This window comes from Pollicipes pollicipes, unplaced genomic scaffold (assembly GCF_011947565.3).
Source record: "Pollicipes pollicipes isolate AB1234 unplaced genomic scaffold, Ppol_2.1 Scaffold_4219;HRSCAF=4965_pilon_pilon_pilon, whole genome shotgun sequence".
Taxonomy (NCBI): domain Eukaryota; kingdom Metazoa; phylum Arthropoda; class Thecostraca; order Pollicipedomorpha; family Pollicipedidae; genus Pollicipes; species Pollicipes pollicipes.
The window spans coordinates 30025412-30052910 of NW_023596448.1; the positions used below are offsets into that span (position 1 = coordinate 30025412).

The window sequence follows — 27499 nt, forward strand, 5'->3', positions numbered from 1 at the left end:
CTACGTTTGTCTCAGGGTCTCGCGCTACGAGCACTGCAGCCTCACTTGTCTGATCCTACCCTCCGAGCACTGCAGCAATGTCTGCCGACTGCACCTCTCCCAGGATCTCGCCGTCCGGCGTCTTGCAGTGTAGTGATGCCGGCTGTCGCTGACTGCGTGCGGCAGAGGCCGACTGCGGCGGAAGGCGAGGTGCAGTCGGCGGATGCCGCGCCGGACGTCCTGACAACGCCGCACTGCACCCCGCACTGCACTCCCGCTCAGCTGACGAACAGACGCGCTGCGGAGCGCGGCCTTCGTCGCGCTGCACCTCCGCCGTGCGAGTCGGCTGTGTGCTGGAGCTACCAGTACGAGGGTGCTATATCACTGGCAAGGTCTGCGGCCGTGCGTGTGACAGCAGCGCCGCGCTGGTGCGAAATGCGATGCTTCGCGAGGCGGCCGAAAGCTTCGCGTGACGTTGTCGGGATGCTCTCGCCAGTGGCAGCGTCGCGACTGCTGCGGGGTTTTCAGATGTGCTGCGGCATCTTTCGCAGGTTACACGCTGCACATGGCCAGAGTGATGCTTGGATTTCGCCGTCGGCGTGCTGCACACAGCAGCAGCTGGCGCGCGGACAGCGTTACAGGCTAGTGCTTGGCGAAACAGAGGACGGCTACAGGCAATGTCCAGTACTTCAGGCACCTGGCGAAATGGAATCGGAGGACTACCGAGGCGAATGGCGAGTACTTCAAGCGCATCAATGGATGGGCGTGATATTGAATTTCGAGACTTATATGGTCATGCGTCCGCCCGGCAGTCCACCCCGCTTCCGTCCACCCCCCCCCCCCCCCCTCCCCTCGGTGGCGTCATATCGTCCCGCCCACCCAAGATACCGGCTGCCGCCGCATGATCGCGCGTTACCGCAGAGTGGCCAGCAGCGCGCCCAGGCACACCCGCATGGCAGGCAGCGGCACCCGCAGCCGATTATGGCTCCCAGGCTGTCGCGTGACTCTGTACAAACATTGACATCTGCATGACGTTTCTGGTAGTTGACCATGTCCGGTAGTGGGAGGAGCGGGCCGGGGCTGTCCTCGACCCGCCTCTGACGCGTGGGTCAGCGGCGCGAGCTGGCGTCGTCCCACGACAGGTACGTGCAGGTCAGCTGGCGGGGTGGGCGGGTCGCGTCTGGTCCGCGCACGAGTCGCTCGCAGCGAAGGCGGAGTGCTGTGGCGACAGGAGACGTCATGTTGGGCTTCTTGCTGAGTGCGCTGCGCTGGGTGGCGTCGGTTATCTTCAGCCCGACGACGCTGGGTCTGTTGGTGCTGCTGTTGACTGCCGCGTACCTCTACCTGTCCAGACACAAGAACTACTGGAAGGACCGCGGCGTCGCCCACCTTCCGTACCGATTTCCGTTCGGCCGCATAGGCTTTGAAATCTTCACGGCGTCGTTCGCGGAAGATGTGAAGAAGCTGCACGAGAAGACAAAGCAGGCAGGGGGGTATCTCCCGATGCTCGATGTGTTTGACCCCGCTTTGTCGGTATCTGATCTGGAGCTGATTAAAGCTATTTTGGTGAAAGACTTCGATCACTTCACCACCAGGGAACCGAGTTCTTTCATGTCGAAGTATGGCATCTTCTCCAAGATGATGACTACTCTATCTGGCCAGGACTGGAAAGATGTGAGAAATATCTCCACGCCCGCCTTTTCAACAGGCAAGATACGGCAAATGTGCCAGCCTTGCGAAGAGCAGGCCGAGCTTCTAGCTGAACAACTGTACAAAGAATCGAAGGATATTGGCGAAATCGACGTGAAGGCGATCATGGCACGGTACACAATGGATAGCATCGTCTCCGTAGCGTTTGGACTGGACGCCGACTCGATTCGAAATCCTGACTCTGTCATCGCGACGAAGGCGGCCCAATTGGGCAATCTCAAGTCGGCGGGTCGGTTTGTGTTGTTCTTCCTAGTGATCGCCTTACCGGAATTCATCAGCAGACATTTTAACCTTGACAAAATTGTGGGAAACGAAGGGACGGAGTATTTCTACAGCATGGCCAAGCAGTCCATGCGCCAGAGGCTGGAGCACCCGGAGCAGCGGCGCAGCGACTACCTGCAGATGCTGCTCGACACGCGGCAGGAGGAGGGCCAACGGCGCTGCCTAACTGATGACGAGATCATCGCCCAGTGTCTGCTCTTCTACTTCGCCGGATACGACACCACGTCCAACGCGCTCGCCTGGACTGCACGCCTGCTGGCCTTCAATCCACGCCAGCAGGAGCGCCTGCAGGCCGAGATCGACAGCAAGCTGACGTCTGAGGAGGACCGCATCACCTTCGACATGGTCAACAGCATGCCGTTCCTGGCCAACGTGCTGTCCGAGTCCCTGCGACTGTACCCGGCCGTGCAGCTCTCGCGCTGCTGCACGAAGCCTTACCGTGTTCCCGGCACAGACATCATCCTGCCTGAGAACTCCATGGTCTACATGAGCCCTTACGGCATCCAGCGCGATCCCGACCTGTACCCGGACCCGGACGCGTTCGACCCCGACCGCTTCTTGCCCTGAGGCCAAGGCGGACCGGCACGCGTACGCGTGGCTGCCGTTCGGCCAGGGGCCGCGCAACTGCATCGGCATGCGCTTCGCGCTGCTGCAGGCCAAGCTGGCGCTGGTGGCGATCCTGCGGCGCTACTCGTTCGTTCCCGGAGCCAAGTCGGGCGGTGTCGTGCCGGAGATAGATAACGCACCCGGCCAGCTCAAGGAGAAGGGCGGCACCTGGCTGAAGGTGGTGAAGCGTGGGTAGAAGGCCTGTGACTTCCGGACCGCCAATCCTCAGTGGAAGTGCGGTGGGCGTGGTGTCTGGATGCATGTTCGCGGGGCAAGTTAGTCGTCAGCTGTTAAGTGGTGTTGCTGTCGATTGGCGCGGCTTGCCAAAACTGCGTGTCGGTGCTTGTAGCAGTGATTTCCTCCGTTGATCTGTTACGAGTGATAAAATAGTTATATTTTTGGCGACCGGGATCACAAGTTGATGCAGATATCCGCTACACGCGGCACATTCCTAGAGAGAGGTGCTCTTTTTGAAAGGATCGTTCTGCGCTTGAAAACATTGAAGCAAGCACCAGACATGATGAAATAAGCTCTCTTATAGCTAATAGTGTACCTTCAAAAGAAGAAAAACTCCTCTAGACAGCACAATTTTTTTTATTTAGTAAACATCCTCCTTCATATGTTATTGTTTGATTGCGTCGTCGTATTACTCACAACATTGACTGAGAGCCAAATGACGGCCATTATATCTGAAATCGTATTCACGAACGCCAGACTTGAACGGCTTCGAAAATTTTATTTGTCTTGACTTTGATCGCGGCATGGCCAATGATGGCAAGATCTGAATGGCGTTCTTATCTCTCGTGGGTGTCTGGTTAACTTTGAATCAGTATGCATGAAATAGGCTGCAAACCTTCGCTGGCGTGCAGCTCAGAACCTAAAGGATTTAGGTCTGGAAGAGGGCAAAGCTGTGAACTGCACCAAATGATCTTCAAAATGGCTGTTTCAATGCAAACGTCCATACAAATGGGGAAGACTCCCTTTAATGCATCGCCATACACGCTATGCGACCAGATGTACTTTTATGTCTCGCACCGCAATGTGGACCAAATGTTGCTCGTCTTCCCTATTCGACTGACATGAAATAAGCTCTAAACATCATTACAACACCTAAAGGTAAGCTCTTTACCGACACGGACCCTGAATGGAATGTTTCGCGTTTGGATATATCGAAGCTAACATCAGATATGGTGAGACAAGCCGACTTCTAACTAATGGTATACTTTTAAGTAGAAAAGACTGATCTAGATAACAATTTGTCTGTTTAGTATATTTGCTACCAGATACGTCATTGTTTGATTACGTCATTGTACCTTGCACAACATTGATTGAGAGCCGATTGACGGACGCTGGATATGGAATCGTGCTCACAAACGTCAGATATGAATGACACGACCTTTTTTCTCGGCGTTGATGGCCACACGGCTCATGCAATGGCAGGACTTGAATAACGTTATTATGCCGTTATGAATGCCAAGGTGACCCTGAAATACTCTGTCCGGGAAAGTCTCCGCATTTTGGCGGGTGTGTAACTGAGAAACTAGAGGGTTTAAGGTCTTCAGACGTAGGGCAGGGCTGTGAACTACTAAACTAAACTGCTGAACTGAAATCGATGCTCGCCTTTCCATCTTAAGTTACAAGTCAAATAGGCTAAGGAATGTGTGGCAGTGTACCCGATGAGGGTTTCTACGGCGTGTTTGAAATGATATATTTTTATTGCATCTTTCTATCAACAGGTGGTTTGTGCTTTTAAATCAAATGGTATTGAAAAGGGAGCAATAATTAAGCTCAGGTTTATGCAAATTTACAACACGATAGAATTATTTCTTCTTTCCTAATACAAAATATCAATGTTTTTACCTCGTCTGTCCAATCTCCAAATTTGACTTAAGAAATATTCGGAATCCCGAAAATTGGGAATCCATTTGGCACCTTTAGAACTAACAGCTCAAAAGCGGCGTTTCCAGCTATTCCGAAACAGCTGGCGTCCGCAGAAACTACATCAGTCAGCTTTTCCCAGCTAGAGATGCCACGTTTGAGCTCTTCTTGAATGCATTTTTTGTGTGCGTTTGAGCCCGTCTTGGGGCTTTTTTGCTTCGGGCTGAAATTCGGCACCTCTAGCGCGAAACAGCTAACGGCTGCAGAACATGCAGGGGACTGTACAGCCAGCCGAAGTGTGAACGCGCCCAGACACCGCTTGGCGGAGAACAGGAGCATTTTATGAGTGACAGTGAGCTTGAGTGTGTACAAAGCAGTTGCTGGAAGCTAGAGCAAATATGACTTGAAACCAAGGCCATGTAATAAAGTATAATCATCCGGGGATTTCTCCGACACTTTCCCTCCACTATTACAGTGACGTCACAAAGTCGCAGCCTGACATCACCCTCCGCTTGCATTACCTTCGCGTTTGCTACACCGGTGCACCTACTAACAAATGCATCTGGTGATTGACACAGGGCGCTTCAAGAAGTACTATGAGGAAGTATGAAAGGGGGATTTTTTTGCTACGCTGTGTGTATAACAGCGAACATAGGCCTAGGAACCGAGAGCCTGTGTGTCATGGCACTCCCACTTGCTGAGGATGCCAAATATTGAGTCTATGGCGATGTATTGAAGTTGGCCAGCCTGCAGCTGCTTAAACGCAGGCTGGCGAGCCTGCCCAAGGTACAGCCACTGCCAAAGGAGGAACTGACCGGCACCAGGATCATCATCCGAACTGTCGCGCTGAGCCTCAACACTATACATCATGACGCGCCGGGTTGCACTGGTGTGTGATGGAAGCAGTTTCAGACGACGGAAGTGGTGTGCTGCCTGGTAGAACGAAGGCCATTGTGGACATTGCACATTGCATCAACTATGACACGAAGCCTCCGAAGGTCGTGGCGCGTGGCGTTAATCAAGAAGATATCCGTCACACCATGCAGCCAGTTCATCGAACACACGTATGACTCATAATTCACCTATTTTACTAACACGATTCTTGCGCCAGCGGACACTTCATTGTGCACATTTGGCGAGGACACAAGGCAAACAGGGAGGGGGGGGGGGGGCGGAGAACACAAGCATATATTTTTCAGCTTAAATCTTGGGTTATCCGACATGATACAACAACCCAAACGTTTATCTGCGAAGAAACCGTCCCTGTCTCAGACAGACACACAGGCATGGAAGACAAAGAAGGCATAAGGATGCTCACTTAAGGTCACTTACGTATGCTCACATAAGCACAACGATGTTCATTTAACGCTGTCCACCTGATGTCGCACCTGTTTGGCTGCGCGCCTGGCAGTAGCCCGCCCAGCCCCAGCCTGATTAAGCCAACCGAGGCGCATATGGATGCGCGTCGTCACCAGCTTCCGAGCAATCCGCTTGTCCAGCGCAGAACTTTCTCAGCAGGAGCTTTGTGAGGCTGTCGGCGATACCAATGTCTCGGTCCATGCCTCGGCCCATCACTAGCTGGAACACGATCTCGAAAGCCTCGACAACGCTCATCCAGGCTAGCCACGGTACCATCAGACCATCTTGGCTAATCGCGTGTATCCAGCTGTCTGGCACACGGCTGGGTGGTGCTTCTCGGGTTGGATCGATACTTGGATCGAGGTGTCTGCACTTGGCCGCCACGAAGCCGGCAACGAAGGCCAGCGCCCCGTGCTCGATGTTGACCTCGTCCATCTGGTCGCCGCGGCGGGGGCCATTTTCGGTCCTCTCGCCGTCACCGCCATGGAGCTTGTCTTCGCCCGACTCGTCGACCCCGTCGTCCTCGCCGAGTTCGTTCAGGGCGGGCATTGGAAGCATCGCGGCTGTTTGCTGGAAGGCGGCCTCCGTCGTCGTCGTCCGCACGCCCTGCCATGTCCACCACAGCTGGATCTTAGATCTGCGACACAACGAAACAGCCATTTCCACGTACCTAGCAGGCGCGTTAATCAGACCCTATTACCAGTCACCAGTGTTGTTTCTCATTGCGACAGCAAAACGTGTTGGACCCGGACATGCCCTTTCTTTCGTTGTCGCATGCTCGTTTTTATACACAGCCACATTTTTGTGGTTCAGCATGACATAGTCCGAGCAGATAAGAGGGACGGTCAATGGCTGACAAGATATCGACCGCTCCTGCCCATAACCACGGATTTGTCTGGATGGTCCCGTTTCATGGTCCCATTTCAGTGCATCGGCGGCCCCAGGGAGGGGGGGGGGGGGACGCCGCCATTACTGTTTTCCGACGCAAAAATCACGAGAACAGCGCGGCCCTCCGAATCCCCCCCCCCCCATTCGTCTCTGCTCGTGAGTTTGAAGATCTATGGTTTAGGCACAGCAGCAGTTTTTTTTACCACGATATTACTGTATGTTATCCCGAACTTTGGTGACCAGGCAAATAGCTTTTGTTTGAAATCTCAGACACTAGCATTGACAGTGGCACGAAAAGTCCAAAGTGGTTCACAGTGGTTCACAAGACTCGCATATAGGCGGGCAAACATGTACGGCACGCAGCTGAAAGAACTGTTTAAGGCACCAGGGCAGACCAATATTGGTAGCTCATGGATGCGTTAGGTACTGTACCTATTAGCGGTTGTGGGGTTTGTTGGTCAGTTCACAGTGCATGATGTGTTGTCAATGGGGACGGGACTCGCTCGTGCAAACTTGCCCTCCCCGTCGCAAACCTTGGCCACGCCCCTGACACTCACCCCCTTCGCCCGTGTAGCATAGATGGCTGTGCCACTTGTGTGGTAGTCAGGGCCCACTTTGTGAACAAGATTATGGTTGGAAGGTCTCGTTTGAATCTCGTAGTGTAGTCTATAAACTGCACAGAGCGGCATAGAGTGTGTATGCATTGGACTACGAATCGGGTTGAAATATTTATGGGTAAAACAGACCGTAATTTTCCTTTTAAGCACACGCATACTCACCTCGGCGTGCCGGCGATGTCCAGTTGCATAGAAGGAACTGCACTTGGTCGAAGGCATGGTTTAACATTGGGTGTGGGGCTGGTTTTAACCAGATGGCCAGGGTAAGTCACGATCTTGAAAATGATCAGATCAGATTACCGCATTTTCCACATTTATAGTTCAAGAGCAACGGCGCACTCATGTTTTCAGGACACTTGGATGTTTTTTTTAGAAATGTAAAGAATTAAAGTGCCTTCAGTGCGCCGTTTAGCATTCTTGCAAGCGGCCGCCTCACAGGATGGCATCTTGCTGCCAAAAAACCGCCTCTGATGCTCACTCTTGTCCAACGCTCGCACACTACTTCGAATATCTCCCACCCGCGACATAATAGCACGCACCGAGGCCACATGACTACAAACTTGGTGCCACGCCGCACGACAATAGACAAGACCGACCACAGCATTTCTGCGTGATTACTGCTTTCGTTGTTATAGGGCCTTGCTGCTTTCCAAGCGACGCAGTCGACGTTGCCATGCAACGCCGCCGCTCAAGCTAGTGCGACTATGTGACGTCACCGCCTAACGTTAGCGAACCGCACGCCCCACCAATTTCCCAAGCTGTGATGATGGCCCCTGCTTGAAACCAATCATGTTTGTGGGCGAGGTGCCACTAGTCCAGCTGCATGATCATTTTCAGTCGACGCGTCCTAAAACTCTTTCAGTAGTCCAAAGGGAATTCGATATTCCCACAATGCTGCCATTTCAAAACCAGTCACGCATTAGGACGCGCTCGGGTGGGGGTCAAATTGACCCCCCGAAGGTTTTTCCGGAATGGTTTCGGAACGACTCGGTGTAGCCGCGCCGAATTTTGCAGACCTGTAGGCAATCGAATAGCCGATCCCTTGGCATCAAAAATTGATACGTAACTTGTAAGGTCGTTGACCTATGGCAGGTCAAAGTCAGGCCATGGTTTCAGCGAAGGCAGTTTCTAGGGAATCCTTCAACCTGATCCAACAACGGAGTGTTAGATGAAGCCATACATCCCTGAGATGCCTTCTTAGGCAACACAACAGTTGAATGAGAAAATTACATTAACCTAAGGTCAGGTATGAAGGTCACACCAAGGTCAAAACCCACCTGTTTTGTTCCTCTAGGGCTTGCTGTATGGGATAGCTTCTGGTTCTGGTGCGCATGTTAACAGCAGTTTCGGTAAGCCGAGGTCACTCCAGTTTAACGGTTTCATGGACTGTGATAGCCAGGTCAGGCGTCGAGATCATGTGGTCCTTTCGGAGGGCCGGTATGCAGCCAGCCAGGTTCGGCGGGGTGAGTGGGTGGGTGGGTGGGTTAAACAATGCATACATAAGTAGGTTGTCGAAAGCCGTCAGCCTTTGCATTGTGCATTACACAGTGACAAGAAAGAAAATAGCTGAATTTAGAGAACTGGGTGTTTTTCTTTTCGTTTAAATGCAGACGAAAACAACCATGCTATTTTAAAGTAAGATTGATTTAGCTGCTTCATTTTCAATCTAAATATTTGGTGGTTTTAATCATTTTTGCGACTTACCGAATTTGTAGTTGGGAATGATCCCATGGTCCTCAAGAAGTCAAGAAGTGAAATCGCCCTGTAGAGCAGCCCTGTAGTGTAGTGCAGTGTAGTCGAAGCTCTCTCACCTTATTGTCCTGTAACTTGATATGCTTGTTAACGTAAGTATAAGTCTGTAGCTTGTAGTTATTCCGGCGGATCCTGGGGGGGGGGCATGGGGCTATGGCCCCCCCAAAAAACTCTGAGAGTATGTTTTGGCCCCCAAAACATTCCCAGGACTTCATTAAAGTTGCGTCTACTTACCTCAAAAGATGTGCCTCAGATAATAGCCTACATAATAGCAAATACATAATAACAAAATAATACTCCAAAATGAGGGTTACGACCTTTGTAAATATGCATACTGTATATAGAAGATTTAAAAGCTTGTCGGTGCTTGAATGGTGTCCCTACTATGTACTCGCGAGAGGCACCATGCACTGGACCTCGGACCCCACACCAGCCAGCTGGCGGCGAGCGGTTGGCCCCCCTCCCCTCAAAACTCCAGGCTAGATCCGCCCCTGTCTGTACTTGGTATCAATGAGCTTGGATCTCCCAAATCTAGACCGATATTCCTGATAACAGCCATCGTCCATCATCTGGTCAACGTCGTGACAGGCCTCAATCGTATGTTCCTATGGCGTCGGTAGCGGGATGAGCTTAGACATTCAGGCTTTGGTGCCGGAGAATATATTGGCTCTTCCAAGAGTCGCATGCCCAACATAGTGTGGCTCCTGGAGGAAAAAAATGCATTTAATTTAGCTATGTTTGCATTTATAGAAAAAAAAACCCCAAATAACTCATGTTGCCGGGAACATACTTTGCAATATGTTTTAATTTGCCTGAGCAACGTAAAGAGACGTAACGAGAGAAGATCCGCACGCTGAAATCTCTGTTTTTGTCAAGTTTGACCAAAATTTGCTATCTAAGGAACACGCTATAGAACTTTTTGAAGGGCATGAAAGACGCCGACTAAAAATCTTGGGTTCTGTCTGGGGGCGCGACAGAAGTGACGGATGTGAAGAGCATCTGCGGTTGGCTACGTTGAAGTCTTCCACCTATAGGGATAGGCGACCCTCCTCAAAGCTATTAACCACCTATATTTTGTCCCTATACTCGAAAACATTCTAGCTGTAGGACAACGAAACAAATAAGAGCGCGGCTGACTGTATTTAAAACGTTCCTGGCACCTCCCTGCGCTCCTCTGCCGCGCCTCTCCTCTGTCCAACTTCCGCCGCGCCGGCCGGTCCGGGCGGCAGTCAGCTGATCCAGCCGCCACACAGGGCTGAGGAGACGACCCCGCACGTATCGACCGGCCGGCTCGGCGTACACACAGCATGCTTCCCCCTGACCTTAGATCACAACACATCACAGATCATACACGGGGTCATACACATAAGACAACGCGTCTCATTGGTACATGGTACAAGGGGCGCGCTGCCGTACAGCACAACTCCTCCTCGGCGGCTGCGGCCCTCGGTTCGCATCATGACCGTCAACTGCCAGGCCCTCAATGTTCCCTCCCGTTCCTGGCTCTGCCTCCGTCGCCCACGCTTCCCTGACCTCGCGTTCCGCGCCCTGATCCACACGCGGAGCCGCTGCTTGGAACGAGGTCGGCTCGTCTACATCAGAGCCTTCCGCCCCCCCCCCCCCCTTCCTCACTCGCGTCATCTCGCTCCACCCCGGCGACACGCAGGTCGCGCACGTGCCGAGGCATCCTGTTGACCTCCACGGTCTGCGCGGACAGCACTTGGGTGACGGTGCCGAGCGAGCTCTGTTTATCACATCGGCGGCTCGGGTCCCGCACCCACATACTGTCTCCAACAACAAACTTACATACCACTACGCTCGCCTCATCCACCACCCTCAATTCCGCGCACGCGCAGCTCGTACCGGTGTACCGCGTTCGCGGGCGCAGTCTCACGTCCTATCCCGCCCTTCAGTGCCACATTGTACATATAGACGGCTTCAACTACCGAGCACTGTGACCGAGCCACGACAGGTTTCACCGTTCGGCGGCATCGTTCCGCCACCCCGTTTCCAGACGGTGCATGAGCTGCACGGAACCGGACCGCGAGCCCCCACCGCCGCGCGAAGTCTCCAAATGCTGCATTGCGGAAGGCCGTGGCGTTGTCTGTCAGTAGCTCCAACAGAGCTCCCCGTTCGCAGAACGTAGGCACTGTCCTGTCCCCGTAAGCGCCTCCACACCGCGAACCGGGGAGACCGCAATCAATGATTGTCGGGTTGTGAGCGCCACCGACATGCGTCACGTCTATTGCAAGTCGCTCCCACGTTCCCAACACGCCCAGCCCCCCCCCCCCCCCTCTCCATCAGGGGGCTGGTGAAGGATCAATAGACTGACAGCGCTGGCAGTCCCGCACCACCTCTCTCACTTGACGCTTGGTCACTGTCGTTGTCGGCCGGGCGCGCCTGCAGAAATACAGGGTGCGCTTAGCTCCTGGATGTCCAGAGAGTTCATGCACTCTGCGGATTTCTGACAGCTCCTCCGCCGCTTCGTCACTGGAGACGGCGGCGCAGGTGGCACCGTTGGACGCAGCCGACAGCCACTTCTGCGGAACTCGAGTGAGAACATCAGCCTTGTTCTCACAGGAGCTCACAAAGCTGACGCTGACTGCCAGGTCGCACTCTTCGATGGCCGACTTGAAGGTCTGCAGGCGCCGGCGAATCAGCTTTTCGCTAGCCGCCTTTGTCCTCAGCCGAGCTTTGCACGAGAGCGCGTCGGACACCCAGTGGTACACGGACCGAGAGTCAGTCATCACCTCCACAGTCTTGGCTCCCCACACGATGGCCAAATTTATGCCTTTCAGCACAGCGTCCATCTCGGCCATGTTAATGTGCACACACTCGTCGCGTCGGAGCCAGCTCCCGTCTTCCGCTATCTCCCCGTTCACCTCCAGGGCCGCTCGCAGTGCCAACGAACTGGCGTCCACCCACACTCTTGCCACGGGACCGTCCACGTCCCACCGTCCTCCCGCGGGGTCAGCCTCCGCCGCACGGTGCAGCATCTCTTCCACCATCCCGATCACTCGTGCGTCTTTCACTTCCTCATCCCACGATGTTGTCACTGAGTTTGTCAGGCGCTTTACGAACGAAGTCGCGGGTCGAAGCCGCCCACAAACCGGCGGAGGGGCGATCAGGCGGCCACACAGGGAGAATACACTCCGTTTAGTCAGTGGTCGCAGCGCGTCAGTCACTTCGCTGTCCCTCCGCCACACGAGCCGTCCTCGCTTCTCCTCGACGCGCAGTCCGAGCACACGGGCGCCGTCAGGCAGCCGCACGGCTGGCTCACAGTTGAGACCATACCGGCGGAGGTGAGCTTCTACAAACTGCGCGGGGGCGACGTTTTCGTTGACGAAAATATCGTCCACATACGGGGACGCTGCGTGGTCGACTCTGGAGTCCCAGCTCAGCACCGCAGCCAGGATCTTCTTCAGCACCAGCGGCGATATGTTGAAACCGGATTCCAGACGGGTTCAGGCAGTACCGGGTGCCACGGAGCACGACCGTCTGGTAGGACCAGAGAGATTCGTGAACATGGATCTGTAGGTATGCCTTACGGAGATCTATCGGTGCAGCGTCGCGTCCCAGCTTACGCCCCTCCCGTAGCTTCTCGGCACACACGTCTGCGTCGGCGGTGTGAGCTGTGACATGGCCATTGAGTTCCCTGAAGTCCAGTACTGGTCTTACTTGATCCTTGTTTGGGTTGCCGACAGCCATCAGAGGAATGGTCCCTCGGACCAGGCCGTGCAGCCGCTCGTCATACGGCTGCAAACATCCATTGGCCATCCATGCACACAGCTCTTCCCAGGGAGCCAGAATTGCTTTTGAACTAGGGTGGGAGAGAAATATTCCATCGCGAGAAGACCGTGCAGGAGTGAAAAAATCAATTCACAAAAGATGAAACTTATGAGCTCGTGACCGATGCTTCAGCAAACAAAGACATCTATTTCAAGTTGGCATGGACGTAATATCATAAACCTGACAAAACTTTTTGGTTTTTAACGTCTTAAGCCATAACAGCATACATTACAGCATAGTAATTTCATGACAATGTAATGAGCGTAAACAATTATTAACACCAATAATTTGATGCTGTACTTTGCACTTCCCTTCCACAGCACTTTAACACAAAACAAAGCAAAGAAATTCAATTACAAAATAGCAGAAAATTCACCAAGCATAAAGCACTCAGACAAAAAAAAACCTTTAACTCTCACACATCAGCCCATCACCAAGTCAAACACAATAGACATACCTTTGGCTTTTGTCAAGATGGGATCAGGAAAAACAAACATTTTGTCACTGTTTCTTACAAAATACCAATGCCTATTTCATGAAAGTAGCCTAACTATGCCTAACATTAAGAGGCCTTACTTCATCTAATCCTGTCTAACCTGTTTGTATCACAGCAGCAGTTGTGAGTTACTGATTCTTGCACAATTTCTATTGCCACTTGCCATGCACTTAACCAACTTAACCTAACTTAGAGTAGCCCATATGTTGTACATCATCTCAACTCACCTATCTGTTGACAGTAGCACTTGTGATAAAACTTGATATAGCAAATTTTTGGCTGGTTTCAAATGCATTTTTATTCAGTTCATTTATGCATGCCTGTTGACATGAAAGTTGACAACACGCAGAAAAATACTTGAAATCACTTTGAACAACTCATTTTAATCGCCATGGTTAACCTATGTCGAAGGCAATAATGGGTATGCTCCACAAAGCAATCTCTCTTCTACAAAAGTAACATATCCTTTAGATGACCATGCCAGTATTGCTGATTGCCTTTTCAGCTGCAGCAAAGACATCTATTTAGGCTTGTTTATTGAAATTTAATGACACAGTTTGACATATTGGCTTCACATTTTAAGTGAGATGGTCTGACTATTTGATACATGCTAATATTTAACTTATATTATAATTGCTATGCAGCTTAGAGTATCCCCGCGTTAGGTTAGGTTAGGTTAGATTAGGTTAGGTTAGGCTAGGTTAGGTTAGGTTAGGTTAGGTTAGGTTAGTTATATAGAGTACAGTCATTTGCCAGTCAGCAAGCCATGACAACTATAGAAAACTCCTGGTTAAAGCAACCATGAGGGACCACTTCAAGAAATTTGGGGCAAATAATTAAGAATATGGAACAAAATAAGCCCACTGCATGCCTTGTAGCATCATAATTTGTCTTCTGACAAAACTCGATTGATTGAAGCAGGAAATGGCTTACCCTGGTTACCACTCATGTGCTGAAAGCAGGTAAGGTAAGCAATTACTCGGTTTACAGGAAGCTTACTGGCTTCTTCCTGCTCCCCCAAGACAAAAAGTCAGTGCTTTTTGCATGGTCTGCTGGCAGACAGTCATCCCACTCACCCAAAAAATATAAATATAAATCGTGCCCACCAACCTACGAGATTAAAATGCGAAACAAGCAAGAGGTGTGCATGATAAACATCTCCAGAGGGCAGAATTTTGCCATCAAACACTTCTGTATTAGCTGCGTCAGGTCTGTCCCAAAGCTCTGTATGGCAGCATTAGGATGGCCTTGTCAGGTAGCCTGGTGAGTTAGACACTCGAAAGCCTTATATTTATCATTATTGAGCATCGCCATGAACCGTGACAAAGGTTAAACGAGGGTTTAACAGGGCAAAAGTGGCGGTAGAAATAAGTTCCGTGCTTCAAATTATCTCCTTCATTCCCTGTTAATTGTGCACTCTTGGGTGCATATCAAACATGTTTGGGCGGCTGGCGAATTAATCCAATTTAGGTATGAAATACGTACAAGTTCGCAGTTAGAGAATCTTGCAGACAAATTGGTCAACATTTTAAGCAACAGATGGTACCTCTAAAAACAACCCAAAGGAAAGGAAGAATAAAGTGGCATCACACTCATATGGTGCCAAGAAAAATGAAAGTAGTTAAACAGATATAAAGACCGTTACTTTTCCTACCGGAACACAGTATACTAGCAGTCTGCATGAATGTATGCACAAGATACAAATGTCCTGGTCAAGTAAGTACCACTCACACTTCTCCTTGCCCGGGGGACCTTAACCACTGGCCAATGGCCAGGAAGGGTATCAAGGCGTATCAAGCGTCTCTTGACGTAACGCTCCGCACGGAAGCTAGTGAGCTGCCCGTACGCCGAGCCGACCGGCCGATACGTGCGGGGTCGTCTCCTCAGCCCTGTGTGGCGGCTGAGTCAGCTGACTGCCGCCCGGGCCGGCCAGCGCTGCGGCAGTGGGAGAGAGGAAAGGCGCGGGAGGGGGTCGCCGGGAGGTGCCGGGAACGTTTCAAATACAGTCAGCCGAGCTCTTCTTTGTTTCGTTATCCCACAAGCTATTTCGGCTGTTACCCGTAGCAATTTTTGGCGTTAAACTTATCCCTGAATTTGATGGCACCGGCGATATCGCGGACTGGCTCGAGAAGGTGCAGATGGTGTGCAGTCTGCAGCAGCCAGAGGCGGATGTTGCGATAATCATCCCGTCACGTCTGAAAGGCGGCGCCTCGGCCGTCTACCGGCAGCTATCAACAGGGCACAGGAGAGACGCCGAACAAGTGAAGAGAGCTCTACGTCGTGCCTGCGCCGTGGACAAGTTCGCGGCATACGAGCTGTTTACGGCACGACGGCTGCGCGCTGGTGAATCCGTAGACGAATCCGTGGACGGCGTACTTGGCGAGCTGCAGCAGCTGGCGACGCTGTTTGGCGGGTTGTCAGAGGAGGGCGTAGGCTGCGCTTTTGTGGCCGGTCTGCCCGAATCGATCAAACAGCTGCTACGTGCCGGCGCGGGGATGGAGTCCCTCTCTCTCACCGACATCGTGGACCGCGCCAGAGCCGTCCTCTGAGAGGAGGGCGACGGACCGGAGGAGGCAACCGCGCTGACACGACGAGGATCATTCGCACGGCATCGGGTTCGCACGGCAGACCGAACAGGCGTGTAGTGTGCTACGCGTGTGGTCGCCCGGGCCACATCGCGCGGCAGTGCTCTGCACGTGCAGGCAGTCATACAGGGGTTATCCAGTGCTACCGCTGTGATGGTCGGGGACATATGGCAGCCCAATGTCCGGGAAACGGGGATCGAGAGGAGGCTCGTGCGCCGTCCTCTTCTGGGGACTGAGGTGTTGCGGCGCGCTGCCGGTTAGAATGCTGCTGCTGGGGGGAGCTGAGTGCGAGGTACTCGTCGATACAGGCTGCACGCGCAGTGGTAAATGTGAGAGAGACGGACTTCCGGGCCACGTATGACAGAGAAAAGAGGAAGTGAACTGTGGTGTGGAAATGGACCGAGGGTGTCAAACCAGAGAGACTGTTGAATCAGGCTACCGAGTGCCGTATAACGCCTGCGGTGAGGAGCGCGTACTAGGAGCCAGTATCCTAGAATTGCCGATATTGGGTGTAAATCAACGCCATATGAGGAGGAATTTTCACTCTCTTTCCCCATATTTTATGTGAATTTTTCACTCCCGCCTGGCATTGTCTAATCGCACATGCCAAACCGCTTTTTCCCTTTCTGAGGTTTTCAGATGTCATCCAAAACCGAGCTCACTTGAAACCACCAAGCATAAACGAGGCGCCACAGAACCTGGACGCTTATGGCTATGTCCTGCCTCACCTATATCTGAATCATGTCTATGTATGCGCAGAGCAAGGGCGCTAGGTACCTCCAAGCCCAAGAACCCCAGCGACTCCAGCCGCTTGCACGCATTAAGTTTGGTTTGTTTACAAAATGCATCACAATCGGCAGCTGTGTGCCAGATGCAAGGTTTTCACGCATCCCCTATTTTTTCGTCTCACCGCCACACCACGAAAGCAGAGTCTGGTGCAAACGCCAGCCTGGTAGAGAATCTTACTCCTCGTATTTCTTTTTCCCCGAGAAAGCTTGACCACTAAATTGCATCACTCCCGAAATGCAGGAGTGAAATATTCAAGAAATGCCTTCCAAATTAAATTTACAAGGTGAATATCACCATTTGAGCACTTATTTTAACAGATTTTAATCATAACAGATCAAATCAGCCGATTACAAAAATTTTGCTGGAAAAGTAACGGTCTTTATATCTAACCAAGAAACAAAGCAATTATCATGTAAGCAAACACAGGCCTGCATAGCAATTTCCGGAGGAACCGCGTTGAGTGGAGCCTTCAGCGAGGGCATTGGTAACAAAAGGCATCGCGGTACGGCTTTGGTCATTAACGCGTAAAGAATGCAATGAAAAAGACGCCCGTTTTGTGGAAAGTGCTTGAACTGGTATCCACAGTTGGTTCGGGGTATAGCTAGCAGCAGTGAACTGCTACAGATGTGTCAAAAATAGCGTTTGAGATTGCTTACGATTCGCCTGTTTCGAGCACGTTCATAATTTCGGGCAAGGAGATGAGGCAAGCCATGATGGCGACGAGAGCGGAGGACACATTTCCGGCGTGCAGTAACACTCTACTTCGGTGGTCCACGGCGCTGGGATGCACTGCAATGGGTCTTGCGCGATCATCCCGATCACGCCCGTCCATGAGCCGCTGTTCAAGCGCGCGCCGAAAATGCCGCCCGATGTTTGCTGATGTACCGCGGAGCATCTGAACTCTTGATGGCAGGCGATGCCCGGTGCACTCCAATTCGTCGAGAGATGGCAGCACGGGCTGGAAGCGTTCGTTCAGCCAAACACTGTTATGTACTCATCTTTTGGCCCTTTTTCGTGGTATTCCGGCACAGCTGTCCGTGAGTTGAATGACGATATCATGACGTCATGGATGCCTGGGCAACCTTGGAAAAAGCCTGCACATCTTCGCGGGCGCGCAGCGTAGAAACCAAAGGGGTTCAGGTTTTAAGAAGGGCAGAGCTGTGAACTGCACCAAATGTTCTTCAAGCTGGTTATTCCGTTGAAACCCCCGCACAAATGAGCAGCAGCCTGGTCGCGTAGAATCTGTGTATACTCCCTGGTCGCTTAGAATCTGTGTATACAAACCCTGCAGAGGCGCCCAGGTGCAGCGCCACCAGAAGTGTCAGGGCTCAACTGTCCCTTTGCCATTTGTCAAGGAGACTAATCCATCCACCCTACTCTCCCCACCGCCACTCACGCCACAGTGTTTTAAGCAATGCGAGGCACAGAGCGCGGGAGTCCACCCTCAAGTCGTCAAGCTTGATCGGCTTCTCATGACCCCGCCCGCCAGTTCAGCCACAACTGAATGCAATTTCAGCGTGCGGCGGCCCTGCCCCATACCCAGTTTCCGCGCCGCCATGCCTTATGGTGGTGCAGTGCAAGGCACACGAGGCATTTGCATAGCAATGTCCATTCAACAGAACGCCAGTTCTTAACCTCGACTTCTCATCCGTTATTTATTCAAGTGTCGTGATGGCTTAAGGGTCCCGTTTCCCCTATCAGAAATTGGTGGCGCCGCCCTTGGCTGTGTTAGATTTTTGTCTACGTGCTCTGCCCTTGGCTGCTTTTGGTGACAAGTTAATCTGGCGCCAAACTTTTAAGTGGCTTCGGCTTCTTTCAGTCACTTTTCCATCGTTTTGTCTTATATGTGTGGAATACGAGGTGCTGGGAAAGTGCGTTCAAATACCCCTTTGTCCTGGCCCTGCGGATGGCCCAAGAGCCAGGCCTGGCGTGGGTTGAGTGGACGTCAAGTCCACCAACCAATCTTCACAAAGAAAAATGCACCTGCGATATTGCATCGGAATGACATCAGGTCCGAAGAGTGCGTACCGATGTCCTAACCAGCTCCCTCATTTCCGGAGCACGTATACCGTATCTCCCACAGCCATCTCGCCCTCCACGTCCACACCCAGCGCACTTCCAAACAGCGGAGCTTCTTTGTACAGCTTCTTCTCCTCCTCCGTCTTAGCCAGCCGGAACGTCCTCAGGGTCTTCAGCGGCTCCATCTGTTCGCTGCGTTCGCCGGTCTTGGGGTCGACGCAGGTGATGCCGCACCGGTGAACGGGTTTGATCCTGCGCATCACCGCGTCACCAATCTTGATGAAGCTCCAATTGTCGTCGTCAAAGGCAGGGGCGCCTTCCACGATGAAGTTGTGACGGAAGTTCTCGAGAGAAACTGGCGTCTTCAAGCGCGAGTTGAGCTCGTCCAGTGATGACGAGCAGATGATCGACGCCGCCGACACGAAGTTGTAAGACATGATGTCCTCAGGTGAGGCGAGATGCACGTACGGCCTTGGGAGGTTCACAGTTCTGCGCGGCGTCACCACATCTGACAGGAAGTACATCATCGCGTACTCCTTGCCGTCGTTGAAGAACTCGGCCAGCCACTTGGCCACGGCCGGCCCCAGGTCGACACCTGAGTCTGGATGGCCGTTGAAGTCGACCGTCATCGTGCTGACGTCGTCGCCGTCCTGCGGCAGCGGCACGGTCAGCGGCGGCATCCCGGGTGCCGTCAGTGTGACGCCGTCCCCGTCCACGTCGGCGGCGACGAGCACCAGGCGGCGGCGTGTGCTGGCGAACAGCGCCTTGCCCTGGCAGACGACGGCCAGGCAGCGGTCGAGGACGGCGCCGTGCCGCACGCCCAGATGCGTCAAACGGACCCGCTGGCAGCGCTGGCCGGCGCCCGACTTGAGCGGGTACAGGTGGATGGCGGCGAGTCGGCCGGCCGGCGTCCAGGCGGCGGCGGCGCCGGCGCGACGCCGACGTCGCCAGGTCAGGAGCAGGGCGGCGCCGAGCAGGACGGCGGCGGCCAGCAGCGGCGGGAGGCGCGACTCCGCCATGATGTCTCGGCCACCGGTCCCCCACCACTGCTGGCCGGCGTCGCGAGCCGCCTCTCGGACCGTGTGGTTTGTTATCTCTCCGAGAGGCGCGAGGTGAGACAGCTCCGCGCCGACGGCCAAGGGTGTGGCCCCCATCCGGCCACGGGCGTGCGGGTGCGCCCAAATGCCGCCGTGCAGGTCACAGCCGCTGCTGCTATGGGGCCAGATCAATGTCACCTTGGTGTTATCTGGTAACTAGGCATGTCGTGGGATTGTATAACACTCATATGCGCACCACACTTAAGGACTCTGTGTGTGCGGGCAGTGTTTTTTAAGTACCTTTTTGCGTCCATGCGGAGGGCCCAGCAACACATCATCAGTAGCAAACCAACTGGCTAGCACTACGACACCTCGTACACAAATTCCCGCTACAACTTCAATGCGAACGTTTCATAGTTCACAAGCTCTGGCTTGCGCAATACACCGGGCATGCACCGCTCAGCGCTTCCCCACCAAGAAACGGTAGCACGCGCGCCTCTGCCTGACACGCTCCAGAGGCGAGCCGTGACAGCTACCGCGTTGCGCTGCGTCTGGCGGCCGTTAGGCCGTCCGAACGCCACTGGCAGGCAGCTGTGAGCGCGCAAGGTCGGCCAGATAGCGCAGGGTCCGTTTACGTTCGACCTTTGAGCCCTCGGTTTGTTGAGCGTGCAACGCTCAGGGACGTGGTCGGGCGTTCGGTCCACTCAACGCCGCACCGTTCGGGCAGTCGCGGACTACGGGCCGTGTTCGTCAGCCAAGGCATAGGCTGCCGAAAATGAGCCACGCCAGAGCTACACCACACCCAACACTCGCATTTGTGGTGGGTGTGCCGACTAGAGATGCAACTTTCTCCAAAATATCAGCCCGCAGCCCAACCCGCCCGCCTAGTTAGCGATCCAGCCTGCAGAAGCCCGCTATGCTGCGATGCTGATCTGCCATTGACCAGCAAGTACTAATTTATTGAAGCGTGCATTTCATCATTTCACCTTAATTTTACACCTTAAAATTAAAGTGTAATAAAACGGCATGTTAGTGTCGTCAGCTCCTCGCGCGCGGCGCTGCCGGTCGGCTGCGTTGCCTGAAGTTTCACTCCTCCCTGCCTCACCGCGCTGTGTCTCGTCCCACGTGTATGCCAGTGACACTGTCTGTGCGGGGGAGTGATCACCTGCGTGACGAACTGTCACGTGAATTCTGTGCTAGTCCGACGAAAAGTCTGCTCAACGAAACAGTATGCTCGACGAAATACTTTGCTGAACGAAACGGCCTTTTTCTGCCGCGATAAAGATGCATCGCGAGCTTGCCAGCCATCTGGTGCTGCTGGTGTTGACGTACCTGCTCGTAAAAGCTGCGAAACCAGCATCACGGCAACCTCTTCGATTCGGATCCGCATGATCGTCACTGACATCATCCGGTAGCGACCCCCAGCCCATGAGCCCTGCCGACACGCTGGCCGCTCTCGAAGCGACCTCGCCCCGCACCCCGGCCGCGGTGACCTTGACCGTGACCTGCCATCGGTCGTTCGCGTTGCCCGGCGCGGTAGAGGCGGTGCCGGCACCAGGCGCCGGGGCTGCAGGGGCTGACAGGTGTCGTCGGAAGCTACTGATGGGACCGAGCAACATCCGGTCCCTGCTGCTGGAGGCAGTTACACTGCAGCATGACCATCTAAACTGGCTCCATTACGACTTTTGCGTGATCACCGAGACGTGGCTTCGATCAGCTATTGCGTCCAGGCCGGTCACAGTCCCCGGCTAGGCGCTGCACCGCGCGGACCGGTCAGGAGAGGTCGGTTGTCGGAGTGCGGCGGTTTTGAGATCGTTTCTTCTGCACCAGGTTATCCACCTTTTCTCCCGGGTCACTTTTGGACGTGATCATTTCTTATTTAGATAACGTCGTTCAGCGTGAAGGAGCTTGGTTTTAGCCCTCACCATTTTGTTCACACGCTCTTACTTTTGTCCAGTGTCCTGTCAAGCCTCTTCATATCCATAGTCGACTGTTGAAACGGTTTGATCATGTTTGTTTGCTTCGTGGTTTGTACCATATCGGCTGGTTCGGTGTTTTAAGACGCTCATTAGTCGCTGAAATGTGGTCCCATATGCTAGACAGTCTTCTACCAATCATTCACAAACACACTCCGATCAAACTGCTGTCATTAAGAAATCCATTGAGGGCACCAGCTGTCACCCCGGTGGCCCTTGACCTCATGACACAGCGGAGGGCGTGCTGCGTCACGAGGGGAGATCGCCGGCTTTCCGCGAGCTGGACCGGAGGGTGAGTCCGGCGATCAGGCGTGATTGCTGGGCGGATGTTGTGGAGAGGCTGCGCGGCCAGGGGAACAGTTCTCTGTGCCGCATTATCCGCGCGCTGTTGGCGGGGAAAAAGAGCGGTGCTCGCAATCTGCCAGCGGCGACCCCGGACGAGGTGAATGCTCAGTGTCGGCCCCGTGTCACAGCCAACCTGATGGGTCTCGAACAGCCACCTGACGCCCCATGACGCCTGCCCAGGCTGAGCACTTGCGGTCTCCGGGTGACTAGCACGACCGTTGACGGGCTGCACGAGGTCATGCCCTCCAGGGAGTGTTCTGGGACGTGTGGACCTGATGGCGTTTGTATTCATGTCCTGCTGCTCTGGTTTGACGTCATCGGTCCAATCCATCCCCTTACTATCAACATTTGCCTCACCTCCTGCGGTTTTTCCGATTCCTGGAAGCACTCCCTAGTTCGTTATGTTTCCAAGTACGGCGATCCAGCCCTGGTCTCCAATTACTGTCCTATTTTTACGTTCCTATCATGGCTAAAATTGTCGAGCGTGTGGTGCAGCGCCAGGTGTTAACTATATGTTCGACAATAATTTTCTGTCCTCATGCCAACATGGTTTACGTCCCTGCCATTCCAGTGAGACTGCTCTGCTCACTGTAACCGGCCATGTCATGAATTGCGATCATTTTTCATTCAGTACCTCCTGGATCTCAGCAAATGCTTCGACGTCATCCGTCATGCTCAACTACTTTCCAACCTCCATCCCTATAGCAATGGTCCGACTTGGTTCTCCTATCTTCCTGGTCATTCCTAACCAGTCTGCATGTCTTCTTCTAGTGACAGAGTGGTCCCAGCCCCTCCTCAGCACCATGGGAACCTTCCAGGGATCAGCCCTTGGTCCTCTTTTATTTATTTTAAGCCTGCAGGCACCAGACGCTCATGTGATCCAGTACGCTGACGGCACCCAAACCCTCATTTCCGATGTTAGATGCAACTTTCCACCATACAACGCAAGGAAACCATCCTGTCCTCCTTAGTATCGTGGTGCCATGCCCACGACCTCAAGCTCAACGCGTCCAAGACCGAACTCCACCTTGGTACCAGACAGAACACTCGCGGACTTTCCCCTGTCGGTATACGGGTCGGTGGGGAGACCGTTTTGGAGAGCCTGACCATAAAAAGCTGGGACGTGCTATCTGACCGCCTCCTTAGCTGGGGCGCACACGCCAGTGATAAAAAAGTGATAAAAAAGTGTATCGGCGTCCTGGTCGGTCTCCGCCACTTGAGCCATTTCCTCACCCAACGAGTGCGGCTGGCCAAACTGCAGAAGCTAGTCACCTCGCACGTGGGATACTGCATTTCGGTTTATGGCCAGGGGTCAGCTGCTAACGAGACCGGACTACTTAAAGTAATTAGCTTCGCTTCCAGAGTAGTTACCGGCTTCCGAAAGCCTGGTCACGTGCCTCGCACGCGGGATGACCTGCACTTTGCCAAAGAACGAAATGTTATCGCTGCGCACAAAGCCCATGAGCGATGTGAACCTGCAGGCCTTGCCTGTTTGCTTCGGACCATGCGCTGACGTGCGGACCAGTGACCGAACTACCGGCATGGACCATAACCCGCGCCCCCCGGCAATGCGTATGGCGGCAGGACATCGGTCCTTTGCATACCGAGCGACGTTTCTCATAAATCAGTTGCTTATGAATGTCAGACGATTGAACTCAACAAGTTGTAAACGCACTTCCAGGTCCTTTTCTGCGATACGGTTGTCTCGTTTTGTTTATGCGTACATGCGTTTATCTTTTTCATTGCTTATCACTTTCCGTTGTTGTTGTTTTTTGACATGCTGTTTAATCTCTCAGGCTAATGACACGTAAGAGCCACGTATCTATGTGACGTCTCAGCTGATGTAAAATACAAATAATACATAACATTGCTTGACTAACGCTGGCGATATTGCCCGGAGAGCAGCAATCAAAGCGCCTGCAAAATGGAAATCACAATGCAGAAAAGTAGATCTTAAGCACTGTGATACCCGTTTTTAATGTGTGTGGTGTGGGGGGGGGGGGGGAGGTCCTGCGGTGGCGACGTGCGCGGCTGCCTGGCCGCCGCTGGATGTTGTGCGCCGCCGGCTGCCGCTGTCACGCCTCCCCACAAGAGCGAATTTATAATGAGGAGCCCATTGGTCAGCATACGAACCAGATGATGTTAGCGCACGACTTGGCACGTTGTGGCTCCGGTACACCCGACATCAACGCACACTCATGTGAGCCACAGGGCTAGGATGAAGCGGGTAACCGGGGCATTGGCGGGATGGTGGTCCGGTCGGGCGCCATGAACGGCTGTCTCCCCGCCCATGGCTGCGCGCCCTTAATTACGGTACCTCACCTCCACCCTTAAGCTTGCGATAATATTTAAATGGGGCAAAAACGGAACCGCATGCATACTAGTACGCCCAACTAGCAAGGGTCCCACGCACTGGCGAATTATATTGGCAAGAGCCTGCTGAGTACTGGCCCTGGAACCCCCCCCCCCCCCCTCCCTGGCCTTAACTAATCCACGCAGACTCCATGCACTCGGCGCCCCACCACACTCAATCCAAGCATTCACCCCCCTGGCGCCCACATCCTCAGATTCATCCTTGGCTTGCACAGGGGTGGGACCCTCCCCCCCTCTTATTTCCTGCGCCTTAGCACTATAATTGGCTCGTCGGCTTGGGTCCTCGTTAAGTTAAGTTAAATTCATTCATCACGTTTCGATCCTGCCATAAGGCCACATTTAAGCCCCATTCAAAGTGTACCACGTTGATTTGCCAGCTTGGCACCGACGCAGCTGCGGGGCCGAACCCGGGTGTCCGAAGCCGAACGGCGACTAGTTCCCTCGCCTGACCTCCAGGGTGACGGCTCCCTGTTTGGACGACGCTCCCCACGTTCCGTCCACGATGGACGGCCCAGCATTCGCACGGCCACACCCAACGCTTGCAGCTTCCCGCTGCCGCACATGCGCATTAGGCAGCGCCTCGTCCAGCACGGAGGCGTCGCTTCCGTCACTTCTGCGCCTTCGCCTCCCGCCCACCGGAGCAGGCTTTGCAAGGCACCGCCCCACGGCGCACCCCTCAGAGGCCTGGGGGTAGACGGCGCACTCTATGGGACGGTGGAGCCCCTCGGCAGACGACGAGCGCCCGGCACGACCTGCGTCCACGCCTTACGGTCTCCTCGGCCGGCGCGCTCTGGAGACTCGGCCTGACTGGCCTGTCCAGCGACCTGATTCTTCGTTGCCCTCCCTATGAGCGTCGATGGCGGGATCTCTATCCGTCTCGAACATCCCGCCATCAAGCGCTTATGAGGCCCGGCGTACACCACGTCGGAAGAGAACAGACCGACTCCTCTCCTCTCCCAAGGCGGAGACACCACTCCGCTACCGCCATGCACAACCAAGCATCCCGGGCGGTCCCCACGGGTCCTGGGTCACATCATGACCAATGCCTCTTCAGGCCGTCACGCCTGGGGTCAAGTGGGAAGCAATAAAACGAGTCAGCCGTCTCCGAAAAAAGAGCGAAACTGCGTCTTGAGCCGCGCCACCCACAAACTTCTATCTGCGTAAAAGCAGGACTACGGTCGTCTGGCTCCTCGTCCTCGTCGTAGCCACGCCGGGCTGCTCGCTTGCCGGCGGGCCGCGAGCAGTGGGCTGCTCCGCCCATGCACACCGCAAGAGACTGTCATCTACCGGAGGGTCGCGGGTGCCCGCACCGCCATCGCGCACCGCCGGGTGCTGCCCTCTGCCGCGATTGCCCATGTCGGCTGACAGATGGCGTTCGTGTCTCCTTCTGAACGCTGTCCCGGACGACGCCCCGCAAGCAGCCTTCCCTGGTCTCGCAGAACTGCGGGCGAGCCCTCGAGATGTAGCGGGCTCGGTGCACCTCACCGCTATGCCTCAACACCCCGGCGGGCGGTCTCCCTTCGACCTCCAGGCAACATCGGAGGAGGGCGCGAGGCGGGTTTGCCGCCTCGCCCCATCCGTCCAATACGTCGCCGGGCCGGCATGCACTGTTCGGAGAGTCCGGCCTTCGACGTGCCCCTAGGCCAGATCTCGGGCGTGGCGTCGCTGGCGACGGCGCAAGATCCGCCCGCTCTCGCCTCGGGCGGGCCCTGCGCGTCATTCTCTGGCCCAGTTCTCACGTAGCGTGGCTCTTCTGACGGCATCTGGGGCGACGGCGGCGCCGGCGCGGCGGGGGTTGACGGGGCGAAACAGTAAACACCCCCACAACATGTTATTTGCGCGTTCCTGGGTGCATGTTGTTTCGCCGATCGCCCGCTCTTGCCGCCATTTCTTTTGGCGCGATGGATGATTTTGGCAGGTGGGGCCGTCGTCATGGCTGTTCTGGGGGAAGCACCTGGGGTTGTTCTGACGACGTGAGCTGATCGGTCGGATCGTCGAGCCGAGCTGCACTCATCTCTCGGCACGATGGACGTGTTTATTCGTGAGGGGGAAGGAGCCCTCGACCATGGACGGCTGGTTCGCTTTCCCACGTTCCGCCCGCGAAGCCTCTCTGGTCCCGGACGGGTGGCGCAAAACGACGAGGCAGGAAAATGGACGCCTACATTAACTACAAATGAGAAGGAAGATGGTGAAATGAAATTATAATTCACAAAAATGCTTCAGATTTCTTCCTTCTACCGTATCTCAATAGATCCCAGACGTTAAGTTAAGAAAAGTTAAGTTAAGCAAAGGTACATTATTTGGCTATCACGACTTTCGGCCCGCAAAAGCATGCCAAGTCTGGCCGGTGACACAGTCAGGAGCACGTGTTCTTGCGGGTCAGAAATTGACGGGTTGGTGGGCTGAAAAGTTGCGTCTCTAGTGCCGACAGCACTTCTAGCATAAGTACTGCAAACGACAGAGTGTCCGCAACATTATTTCTACCTGACATTACTTCTAATGCAAGAACTTCTAATGCATAGCATTCTACGCGATAGCATTTCTAATGCATGACCTTCTTTGCTACAGCACGTCCAACGCCAAGGCTTTCACGTAACATCACTTCCACAAGACATAAATTTTAACGCAAAATTATCTACACGGCGCTGCTTCTGATGCAAAAACTTCTAACGGGGAAACTTTCACATGACAAAACTGCTAACGCAAAAACACCTGTACGACATTATTGCTACGCGATTAGGAGGAGTGAACCACCTTTTTGTGCTGTTCACTTATTGTTAGATCAGACACGTAAGATTTCAACAGTAAGACCAGTTCTCTCGAAATCTTGAATAGTTCATAACTTCCATTTGAAGTAGCCGCTCCGGCGGGAGAAATGTAATAGACTCCCTGAGCACCGCCGTGGAAGTAATGCATTTCATCTGCCTTGCTTTTTCTAAGGTGTGTATTTTGCTTTTCGAAACTTTAGGGAAACCGTAGACCTATGCACTGGCTGCAGTGTCTAGGCGTCTGATCGAAT

At 53.8% G+C, this 27499-nt stretch overlaps 1 protein-coding gene and 1 pseudogene across 1 annotated transcript in view; one reads left to right on the forward strand and one right to left on the reverse strand.

Moving 5' to 3' along the window:
- Nucleotides 1-1154: 1154 nt before the first annotated feature.
- LOC119095531 (putative cytochrome P450 6a13) lies at nucleotides 1155-3911 on the forward strand (annotated as a pseudogene).
- Nucleotides 3912-18371: 14460 nt separating this feature from the next.
- Nucleotides 18372-27499, reverse strand: part of LOC119095150 (mitochondrial amidoxime-reducing component 1-like) — a 10627-nt gene continuing 1499 nt past the window's right edge. Inside the window, exons 2-3 of the mRNA XM_037218031.1 lie at nucleotides 20323-20377; nucleotides 18372-19615 (exon numbers count right to left, since the gene is read on the reverse strand). Of these exons, the coding sequence (XP_037073926.1) occupies nucleotides 18779-19615; nucleotides 20323-20377 (892 nt within the window). The 3' untranslated portion in view covers nucleotides 18372-18778. The remainder of the gene's footprint in view (nucleotides 19616-20322; nucleotides 20378-27499) is intronic.